Source organism: Copidosoma floridanum, unplaced genomic scaffold (assembly GCF_036245765.1).
Source record: "Copidosoma floridanum isolate Cflo_tuat_1 unplaced genomic scaffold, Cflo_Japanese_pri ptg000013l, whole genome shotgun sequence".
NCBI classification, from domain to species: domain Eukaryota; kingdom Metazoa; phylum Arthropoda; class Insecta; order Hymenoptera; family Encyrtidae; genus Copidosoma; species Copidosoma floridanum.
The window spans coordinates 2,617,825-2,630,254 of record NW_028321890.1 but is presented as its reverse complement, the minus strand read 5'-3'; the positions used below and the strand labels follow the sequence as shown (position 1 = coordinate 2,630,254).

Genomic DNA, 12,430 nt, shown 5'->3' with positions numbered 1-12,430 from the left:
CTCAGAAACATTTTTGTGACGTTTTTATATAAACTCGTCTTTAGTTACGTTACAAACGACGTCATAAAAGACGTCTTTATACTTTTGGCAGGGTCGTAACGCACACCAGTAATAAATAGAATCTGGCAAGATATGTGATCAGTATGTATAATAAAACTAACACATATCCTTTGATTCACCATACGTTATGTTTTTTGACAGTAGTCGTAAAAAAAGGCATCTTATATCTTTGGCATAATCTAGTAAGCAGCTTAATTAAGCATCCATCTATTACATTTCGACTTAAAATGCTCGTGCAGATGCTTTGTCAAAATTTGTATGATATTTATTGAAATAATAATTTGAATAATAAGAACGGAAAATAAAAATATTTATGTTAGAGTTATCTCACTAAGTACTCGTTTTAACTCGTAAGATATATTTCATCTATCGACCTAATAATACAAGAAGTATTATTTGTATTTACATCAATCGTCACCACTTGCAGAAATGATCAGATAAAAAAGTATAGGTGCCATATAATCGATGTGATGAAGAAGTTAGATATTTTCAAAAAGTTTTTGTACATTCAATCCCACTATAAAATACAAAACTTCAAATTTTTAAATTAATTCCACGACTTTGCAAGTTAAAAGTTGTATCATTTGAAACTGTTTATATTTTTCATTGTGTAATATTGTAACAGTTAATACGAAAAGCTGTTGTATAAAGCTTAAGGAAAAAACATCGTGATTTTACATTCTGTTGTAAACGATATGCCACTAATTTAATGATGTATTTTATATTATGACAAATCTTAATGCGTAGGTATACCCTATAGTTATAATTTTTTGAAAACACGATGTGAGTGCAGAAAAAATGCACAATTGTAGAAAGAAACAGATTTTTATTCGTTTTTTTTTTTTTTTGGAAATTGAAATTTTAAAATCACAACAAATTTGTTGTTGATCGCTATTAATTTCAAAAAATTCGATTATTCCGAAAAATGTTGAAAAAATGTGACAAAAATCTATTCTTATCCATAATTTTCGGTGAAGTACAAGAAAATAATTACAACAAACACGACCCACATCGGCTTTATTTATTAATTTAACAATTTATTAAAAAAGTGCAATTTTCTCTTGGGTTTTTTGCTTTTATCTTTGCCTCTAGAAGCCTTGAAAAACTCAAAACCAACTAAAATTATTGATGATGAAATTACTTACAAGAATCAATGTATCTCATCTAGCTATATAAATTATTTATAATAACGAAATTTACAAAACTAGGAGGATAATTTTTTGGTTCCCCGAAAATTAAAGCTACTATACGAACAAATAATTATAATTAATAGTTATAAACCATAAAATATTCCGATTAATATATCACGGGTCTCTGCTTGATCCTCAGACCGATCCTATTGAAAAATTGGAAGAAAACTATTAAGATTCTATAATTAAGTAAGTATTAAAAAGAAAATCTAATATTCGCCATAAAAAAATTTTATTTTGTCACGTTTCAGAACAGGCAGAGAAATTTAAAGGATAAACTACTAGGACATACAAACTACAACTCATTTGGTGATGATATCTACCTAGATGATCAAGATTCCTTAGAAGGCTCTGGTCGCAGTGGTGGTGAAATTCGTGATGATCTCGAGGCATCTGGCAGCGGCCTCGGTCCTGATGATGAGGATGGTGACGGTGGTGGTATGTTTACCTACTACGTTGTTATTTTTTTTGTTGATATTATTTAATTATTAATACAACGGTTGTTTTTAGTTTTAAGTAATATTGTTATACGACTGCATACAAAGAATATGATGATAACGTTATAGTTTAAGTTTGAAGTTAAAAGTTTGTTAAAAAGTAACTGTTGGGGTAAGTGGCTTTGAACTCAGTGGGAAAGTTAAAAGGTGGCTTGAATTATCTCCAAGGGTGTCAAAGCGGTTGTTAAGATTGAATAACGACGAGGGCACTATGCTGGAGGCTGTAGGCGTAATAAGATAGTTGCTCTGTTGATATCCAATATGTCGCTGAAACTGGTGGGTGACTGGGTAGTGATACGCAGCTAACGGGATGAGCTGATATTCAGTGTGGTTAGCACCTAGCGAGCTGGAGGTGGTATCAAGCCGTGTACAATTTAAAATAGGAAGTGTGTGTGATGTTTGAAAATCTTATTTATATGAAACGGTTAAAGTTAATGATTAGTATTTATTTTAATACTTGATTTCTATTAAAATAATACTCCAAACGGCAACAAGTTCATGCTTCTAAGAAACATGAAATAAACTTTTCCACCCTCGGGTGGTTTTGGGAGGCTGGTACTTCCTCGGGCAAAAAAGCAGTTTTCCGATACTCGTTCGAAAAGTTTCCTTTACGAACCTCGTTACGGACCTCGCCTTCGGCTCGGGCCGCAAACCTCTCGGTTTGCAAACAAAGACTTTTCAAACTTGTAGGAAAACTACTATTTTTTTCTTTTTAAACGCTGTAAATATGTGTTGTACGTATTTATGGTATTCTTCTACATTTTCTTACCATGGGCTCAAAGTGTCACTGCCGCTTTGCGCCCTCGGGTCACACTTTGCGCCCTTGTCACTTCGGGCCCACAAGCAGAAAAGTTTTTTGCACCCTCAAGGCCCAAAGTAATTTACTGGGCGCAAAGTGTGTCCACGGTTGCAAAATTGCATTTTGCGCCCTCAGTAAGAAAAACATTTTACGCAACTCGGGCACTAACCTACAACAAGCGCGCCCTTCGGGCGCTCATGCTTGTACTTTGTGCCCTAGTGACGTAATGTACCATTAAAAATTGAACAAAACTGCAAGAAGTCTATACACTTTACATAGTGTGTTTTCAAGTAATAAAGGCTCTAGATCCTTTGCCAGTTATCCATAAAGCAAGTTATTTTTTTGCCTGAAACGTCAAAGTGTTTACCACAATAGTACCTTTATAAGCTGCATTTTTTTTGTACTGCAATTCCTGCGACCAAACTACTAGAAAAATTCCAGTGAAAGCAAGTTTTTCAGGAATAGTTGTAAGAGTGTCACCTACTATCACTATACAATAATTGAATGATCATACTTTTATATAAATCCAGATTTCTTTCACTTGTTTTCTCGAAAAAGATAGCATAGAAAAAGTAAATAAAAGATTAACAGCTTTCACAACCATCAAATAACAATCCGCTTTTTTCCAAGCTGATAGTTATATTGTAAGACTGTTTTTTTCTCTCTCTTTAGAATGATTTGCCCTTGAATATTGGATTCTGAGCCTTTAGCTTTTAAATAAAGAATCTGAACCTAAGTATTTCTTGGAATTGTTGGTCGATCACTTCTCATCGGTGTTATCGATACATCCCATCTGCTCTTCTGCTGAACTTGAAAATATTCTGTTTTGGGATAGGGGTTCCACATAGCGTTCACGCTATCTGCAGGCGATCTAGGAATCATGGAGAGAAAGCTTTTCATCGAACCGAAATTGAAGTGTTATGTTTAATACATGGCAGATTTATTTTACTTTTTTATTTAGGTACTGTTACCTGAAGCATAAGGTACGCAAAAGTATAAGTATAATTGCGTCATAAAATTATTATTTATGTCAACTTGCTCATTTTTGATTCTTTAAAAATATCTCAGTGTATATATCATATAAATATGTATACGACGCAAGTTATCCGAATGTTCATAAACACCAGTTGATATCAATCTGTGCAATGTCATATATATCTGAATCATCAGGTAATTTCCACAAATAATGCAATAAATAAAGAATTTTCTGATGCGAAAATCGAGCATGCTTACATAAGCACTTGAGTTTTCACGCTTTTCCAAAAAAATCAAGTAGACATCAACGTGATGTTGACTTCAACTCTTTTAAACAGCTACGTAACAGAGTTAAAACGTTTTCGAGAAACGCATTACATCATTATGAAACGTAGACTCACGTCCTGCTCTTCTCCAGCAAAAATATGGAAATGTCTTCATGTATTGATGCTGCTCGATCCTCCAGTGTTGCTGCACCTAATTCCTTTGATATTGATTTACTGAATTAGCACTTTGTTGGAATTCCGCCTCGATCAGCTTTTGCCCCACTACCGATACCCCCTGTGCTTTTACCCTTTGACAAAAGGTTTTTTTTTAAGATGTCCAGACTGATAATGTTTTGGAGGCCATTTCTAATAGTAAGTCCTACGCATGTGGGGTAGATGGTATTACCATCAACATGCTTAGGCTTGCAGTTGCCAAGGTATTACCTGTTCTGTTGAATATTTTCGACTGTTCGTTACAGTCAGGAAGGTTTCCATTTGAGTGGAAGATGGCCTTGGTTATGCCTCTACCCAAACAGCCATTACCAACCGATCTTAGTCATTTTCGCCCGATTAGCTCACTTTGTGTTCCATCAAAGCTTCTTGAAGCTGTGGCTCTCAAACAGATCTTGGCTTATGTTGAGTCATCTTCAATATTGTGCCAACAGCAATCTGGTTTTCGCAAAAATCATAGTACTCACACAGCTTTAATAGATATTGTAGATAATGTAAGGATAGGATTAGATGCAGGTTTAGTTACATTGTTGATTGCTGTTGATTTCAAATGTGCATTTGATGTCATCAATTTCGAAATTTTAGTGTCCAAGTTGCGCTCTACGGGCTTCTCTGATTCAGTTTTTCTCTGGATTGAGTCATTTGTATCAGGTAGATCTCAAGCGGTTAAATTGTCAGGTGGGTCAATGTCGGGTTGGCTTAATCGGGTAGTAACTGGTGTACCACGGGGCAGTCTCTATGGACCAATCCTGTTTTCGCTCTTTATAAATGACCTGCCCTTGGTTTTATCTCATTGCCAATGTCATTTATATGCTGACTATTTTGTGCTGATTTATTCTGGTTCTGTATCTGATGTCCCTAAGATTATTTTATTAGTGAACTCTGACCTTTGTTACATCTTTAATTGGTCAGGTGATAATTATTTTGATATTAATATTCCTAAAACCAAAGCTATTTGGATCGCTTCTCGTGCTCATATGGTTAGTGCCAATAGTACGGATAATAATGCACCCTCTTCTAATGGTGAACCTATCGAACTATGTGCATCTATCAAACTTCTTGGAGTCATTCTTGACAATACACTTTCCTGAAGGCCCTTTGCAGTTGAAACTACTAGAAAAAGCTATGCAGCTCTGGCATGGCTCGGAAGATGTCAAGATTCTCTGGCCCGTTCGATGAGATTGACTTTAGTTAAATCCCTTGTCTTCCCATATTTTGAATACTGTTCTGGTGTCATCCTTGATCTATCAGGTATTTTTTGCACTAAGTTATTACGTTGTAAAAATGCTACTCTAAGATTAGTTTCAGGGGTTACAAAATCAGACCATATTACACCAACTTACATATCTCTATCTATTCTACCTTTTCAAGAGCATCGCATGTACCTTGCCTTATGTCTATTGGCTTCGATTTTGAAATCCAAGAAATCTTTAAACCTTGAAGAGAAATTGCAGTATAAACCTCCCAATGGTCGTGGTAATCGCTGCCGATCTGAATGTGATTTGTCGGTTATTGGTACTCATACTAGTTATTATGATAATTCATTTCATGTCACCATTACACGCATATGGAACAATTTACCTACCAACTTGAGTTCCATGTCTGATCGACCTTATTTTAAATTTTACTTTCATGAATATCTATTAAAATTTTTTTTTTTAATTTATAATAGTCTTAACTTAACATGCTTACTTTCCCATTTCTTTGATAAATAATTTTAGTTTGTATCGACTGTTCAATAATTATTTCTATTACTATGTTTTACTGGTCATAATTTTTATTGTTTTTATAGTTATTGTTATTACTCTTATGGTTATTATTTTTATTTTTAGTATTACTATTTTTATAATTACTTTTATTATTGTATCCTGCAAAACTTTGTAGGCTGTGGCTTGCGCACAATACCAACCGTTATCTCATTTCCATGTATTGGCTAAGGCAAAATAAGGTCTGGAGCCTTTTGTTTTATTAATAAATTCAATTAAGAAAAAAAAAATGAAAAAAAAAGATTAGATTAACAAAAGCAATTGTTTTCTAAGAAAGTTTTCTTATTAGAGTCTTTGTCAATTCGTAGCAACAGCCACTAAAAAATATATTTTATTAAAATTTGTTGGCGTGTTATTCTTGGTTTATATTATTTTCATTGACTGCATCAATGCCGTACTAAGAATGTTGAATTCCCTAAGAAATTTGAAAAAAAACTCTTATATTATCATACAATACTTGTGCGGCTTACGTAACATACGATATTATTTTTTTTACTATTGACACTAATTATTAACTTTCCATTTATAATACTTAAACAGAGGATACCAGGACCTTTCGCTCAATACGCTATAGTAGTCCGTCAGTTGAAGCATGAAAAAATGATAAATATTGAGTCAAAACCAATTTTACTCTAAATACGTAAGCAACTATCAATTTTTTTTTTCTACTAATTTGTAACTTTAATTTATTACATGATTAATTAGTTAATTTTTTTAACTCAGAAAAAAGTATATTTTAGTAGCTGCTTTTCTATATTTTAATAAGTATATACCTATTTTTTATAATTTCTTACTTAAAAAAAAAAAAAAAATAGATAAGCATTTTTACAATTTTTTAATTTTTTTTATAATTTTCAAAAAATTTCTGGAGGGTTTTGGGTGAGAAAAATGAGGAGACGACTTTATTGATTTATTTTATAAAATGATTTATTTAACTGACTTGACAAAAACTAACTGACGACTGACTATAACTGACTTTTTATATGCACAGACTTATAAAATACAAGAAGAGCTAAATGTTACGTGTGCACTTGACTACGGTCAAATCAGAACTGAACGCACACCTGACTGGCGCTGTACGTGCCTCTCCTCTAACACAAACACACACGCTCGCGCAGACGCGCATGCCTACAGTCTATCGATACAGTCTTGCACTTCAACACTTCCTCCCTACTTGAGATAGCTAAAGAGTTATAAAATTATTAAAGTAGATACAAATTTAAGTCACACAGTATTAATATTTTGATATCGATTTTCCATGGCGCTGGTAACAAGGGTCAAACAGGCCAGGGATCACGGTCGTCCGATGAGTACCTTACTTCTTTTCTGAAACAGAGTGTGTCATATTAATCATTTATTTCTGAATTTTTCGTGGAGCTCAATAGGCAAGGGTTTTGCAAAAATGTCTGCCGTTTGTTCTTTGATACTTATTCACCTCACATTTACTCTGCCATTAGTCACACATTTTTTGATATATTGTTCATGAATTTTTGTTATACGTCTCAATTTCCCACTTCCACTTATTTTCTAATTCAATTCCGCTGCCTTATTATCACACCAAAGATAAGCTAGACAACAAGTCTTGTTTAGGATGATTTTAAGAGAGTTGTCTACTGTCATCAATTCTCTACATGCTTCACTTAGTGCCACGTATTCAGCTTGACATGTTGACAATGCTACGTAAGTCTGCTTGTGAGTTCTCCAGGCTACAGAATCTCCGAAGAGTTTTATGACATACCTGCTCGTAGTCAGAGAGCCCTTGCAATCACCAAAACTGGCATCTGAAAATGCTACTAAGTTATCCTGCCTTCCTAAGAACTTTAGACCGAGAGACTTAGTACCTGCCAGAATCGGAACACTCTTTTGACCATGTTCTAATCTTCATTAGTTGGATTTATCTGATGTCAACTGAGTACATTTACAGCATAGCTGATATCTGGACGAACAGTGTTAGCTACGTATAATAGACACCCCACAGCCTCTCGGTAAGGAAAATTTTCTGCCAATTTTGTCTCCTTTAAATCATCCTGCCTTTCAGATTGTTCTCTTTATTTTCTTTATTGATTCAACACATGTCCAGTAACCATGGAAGTTTTCACAGGTCTTGAATTTTCGAATCCAAATTTAGCTAAAATTTTATCTATATAATCAGTCTGAGTCAAGGTCAAGACCTGCCTCTCCTTGTCTCTTCTGACTTCGATACCTAGAAAAGATTCTACTTCACCGAGATCCGTCATCTAAAATTCGCTTAGCAGACTTTCTTTAGCAAACTTTAACCGATTTAGATCATTACTTTCAATAATCATATCATCAACATGTAGAACTAAAATTATAATTTTGTGTGCCTCGTGCCAAGTAAACAGGCATGGTTCTAAAATATGTGACTTTAAACCTATTTTAATAGCTGCTTCTGAAAATCTTTCATGCCATTTTTTAGGACTGACCTTTAGCCCGTACAAAGCTCTATGCAGCTTGCAGACTTTATTCTGACGTTTTTGATCTGTGCAGTTCAAACCTTCTGGTATCTCCATGTATATTTCATCATTAAGAGTACCATTCAATAAAGCTGTTTTTACGTCTAGCTGGCATGTATTCAGATTTAGTTTATTTACCAGAGCTAGAACCGTTCTGATCAAGGTCAGTCTCGACACCGGGGCATAAGTTTCTGTCAAATCGTATTCATTTTTGTCTTTGAATCCTCAAATTACCATTTGTGCTTTGTATTTTTTCTGCCCTTGAGAGTCGATCTTTTTCTTAAACACCCAGCGAGAGTCAATTATATTTGGATGTCTGCCGTTTATAAGACCCACAGGTCTGTCTTCAAGAATCTATACATCATTTTTCGCCATTATATAAAGCTCATCTTGTATCGCTCGAATCCAGCTTTCCTGATCTGCTGCCTTTATTGCTTCTTTGTATGAAGACGGGTCTTCATTTATGTCAGCTAGAAGCAGGTAGTAAGTGGGATCTTTTGCAGACGTATCTTTATCTGCCATATCTGTGTTATATTTTTTAAAAGTTAGATTTTTTATGAGGTCGTCATCAATAGCCAAACCTGCAAAACTGACGTCCTTACTCTCGTAGGATTTTCCTTCGTCGGGCAAAGCAGTCGATACCCTGTGGGTCTGTAACCCACCACATTTGGTTTCTTCCCTTTGGCCTGGAATTTTGTGTCTGTATTTCTCTGAACTCTCATATAGGAGACACAGCCAAATCTTTTCATCTGACTTATATCTATCTTTTTGTTTGGCACAAGCTTCGCCAAAGGAATTTCCATATCATTTGAACGATGTGGAGTGCGATCGTACGCAAAAACTGCCGCATTCAAGGCCAAGTCCCACATATTCTCCGGGAATCCCGAATCATACATGAGAGCTCTGACTTTTATTTGAATGGTTTTATTCAGCCTTTCCGACGTGCCGTTTAACTCGGGGGTATCCGGACAGCTCAACTGGAGTTCCACTCCAAGACTATCTAACACCTTTCAGGTTGATCCTCCCGTAAATTCTGTACCCTGGTCTGACCTTAGGTAACACACTTAAATATCATATCCTAACAAATTTTTACAGCCTTTGAGGAAGTTTTCTAAGCATTCACCCGTATCACTTTTGTTTTTCGTTGGGTACGCCATGGCAAATCTCGAGAAGTGATCAACAAATACAGAGATAAATCTGTACCTTTTCGGAAAAGACAACGGACTTATTACTTTCATTGTGTCTGAATGGATGATCTGAAGTGGTCTGGCTGCTCTTTCTGGCACCGGGGGGGGGGGGGGAAAGGCAATTTTTGAGACTTTGTTCTCAGACACACGTCACACGTCCTTATTGTATCACTAAAGACAGCCTCCTTTAGACTTTTAATATCCGGGTATGCTTTCTGCAATTTCCTGAGATATTCCAGTGGCGCATGTTCTAACCTGACATGCCACAGCATAGCCCCGTTATTGTCTTTAAACATTTTATATTTTTAAGAGAATGGACTCTGCACTTCGTTTATTAACTTAGTCTCGACTGTGCTGACATCGTAAAACTTTTTATCTTGTATCAGAAACACGTCGTCAAAGAAGCTATCATCTATCGAGCTCTTTGAGTTATTTGTTAAGTTCATGCTTTCCGGAGCTGAATTTTCAGGACCAGTCTGGACTCCTGACTCCGCCATCGGTATTTTCATTCTTTTACTACTTTCTATCTGTCTTTGACCCAGCTTTCTAATGTTATCCGACTTTATGAATTTGACTGTCCCGTACGGTTTTTGATGTATTCCTGGTATCAAGACATTTTCTGTTTCAGGGTCGAAGATGCTGATCTCTTTATCATCTAAATAGATGGACGGGCCCATGTCAGCAAATTTACGTAAAGGGAGGAAATTCCCGACCAAATCCTGAGCACAAACTACTTCGTTCAACTCAACCTCGTTGTTACTATTTCTAAGTACCATCCTTCCCACTCTTTCCGTTTTTAATTCTGCAGATAAGTCTGAATTTGCACATTTAATTTTTCCAATTTTTCTTCTGTCAAAATTTTCAAATAATTTTTCCAACTTAGTAAAATGGTTGGTCGCTCCTGAATCGCTGATGAATTTAATTTTATTGGTCTCATCTGAATCTAAATTATTTACCCAATCTGCAGAGTTCGAAAATAGAGTTTTAAGAGGCTTGATCAACGTCAGAGACTCACCTTCATTTGAAACCGACGCGTTTTGTTTTTCCTTGGTATTTCGGTTCTGGTCAGAAAGTTTCTGTCTTTTGGAGTTTCTTTCATCTCTGACGTTGCTAAAGTCTCTTTTCTGCCCAAAAACCCGGGAATTTCAGCGGCCCCGGCCACCGCCACGGCCACCCCGATTCCCTCGGCTTCTGCGCCCCTGCCTTTTAAAATCTCATGAATCTGACTTAAATTGCTCACCACATCTTGGGCTGTACTTCTTGTGGGCTGGTAAGTCGATTACAAAAATGTCACAGCTGTAGCACTTTTTGAGCCCGGTTTCAGCCTTCGGGCATTGGTCGGCCAAATGATCCCAGTCATCACAATTAAAACAACGAAGCCGATCCTGGGGCCAAGTTGCTGCCAACGTCACCCTCGTGGGTCGGCTTACGGTTGCTTGTGTCAGGCCTGCAGACTCAACCTTTAACATGTACGACATAAGATTTTCGTACGTCATACCTTTTCCGTCTTTGCTTTGCATTTTAAGGGTAAAATCTGTCACCTGTACGTGTTTCTAAAATTTCAATCGGGTCTTGCAATCGCAATATTCTGAGATGATATCTCTCAGCTACTCTGTTTAATAGTAGATCTCGGAATTTTATATTATCATCACGAACCGTGTCTTCACTTATTGACTCTAAGTTTTTAATCGAAGGATCAATAACATGCAGTAGTCCCTTTGACCGGAGTTCTGACTTTAACTTATCGTAAAAGACTTTAAATTTCACCTCTTTCGTTAGGCTATAATTAAAGAAATTGAGAGATTCATGCCCGAGTCTTGTATTTATTGAGTTTAAAATGGTTGTAGCAATAAATTCCGCACCACTTTTGGATATGCTATCTGCCTTTTTTTGATCAAAGAAATTTTTAAGTTTATCTTTTATGTGCACCTGGATTCTTCCAGGTCTTGGTGTGGAGTGCGAGGGAGGTCCGGGGGTAGTCAGTGCCTCGAGTCTCACCAGCCTTTCATTCCACCTATTCAGCCTTTGATCAAAATTTTGCAGGACCGAGTAGAACTACTCCCTTGCCCGCTCTGCTTCCTGCCTTTCCTCTTCAGCCTGTCTCCTTTCTTCTGCCACCTTCTTCCTTTCCTCTACCACCTTCCTCCTTTTCTCTGCCACCTTCCTCCTTTCCTCTACTGCCTTCCTCCTTTTCTCTGCCACCTTCCTCCTTTCCTCTGCCACCTTCCTATTGTCTTCCTCTTGCCTTTTTAACATCCGGTCGAATTCGGCTATCAGGTTTTCCAGCCTTTGCGTTGGACTGTCTTCTGCAATTTTTGAGAATTTATTTTCATCTGACGTCGACTGCCGTTCAAGTACTGTCTTTGAACATTTATATTTATTTGGCACCGTTTCTATTTTCTTTATACTTTTCGCGGAGTTTTACCTGTGCTTAGTTTGAAAACGGTTTCTGCTCGTTTTTCCGACGTTTTCTCAATGCCTGCCTTTCTGTCTAATTTAAATTTCTCGTCACGTTGTCTGCCATTACCGATGGCATTTAGAGCATAAGTATCCGACGTTTTATAAGCCGACTTAATCTCGTCAACTGCCTTATTCACATCAGCCGACTTTTCAAATAACCCGGGTTCATTTTGAGCAGAATTTCCATTTTCAAAATCTCCCTTAAAAAAATCTCCTGGTAGTGTTGGTTTTCCGCCCTTAAGGTCAAGAAAATTCAGTAAGTACAAAATGTCGTTTTCAATCAGGAATTCTTCGACGTTTATAATATCACTCCCGACACGGGCCCTGATACAGCTTTCGTCCGCCGATAACACGACTTCCGAATCTCGTACATTTGGCCCTAAGCGTAGACAAATGCTGTGACAAGCTCTTGACAGAGCATCGAAAGTCCGCTCATCGACATTTTGCACCTCAAGCCGAGCTGTACTTGTCACCTTGGGAGATCCTGGTGGTAACACCATTGCCGCGGCCTCATCCTCAGTCCCG

General features: G+C 36.6%; 1 protein-coding gene across 2 annotated transcripts in view; it reads left to right on the top strand.

Annotated features, from left to right (window-relative positions):
• Window positions 1–12,430, top strand: part of Sdc (Syndecan) — a 304,458-nt gene that overhangs the window by 44,910 nt on the left and 247,118 nt on the right. The window contains exon 2 of one of the 2 annotated variants that reach the window (XM_089591026.1): window positions 1,502–1,685. In XM_089591026.1, the coding sequence (XP_089447152.1) occupies window positions 1,502–1,685 (184 nt within the window). Of the gene's footprint in view, window positions 1–1,501; window positions 1,689–12,430 lie in introns of both variants that reach the window. The other variant, XM_089591025.1, reaches the window with a different exon arrangement.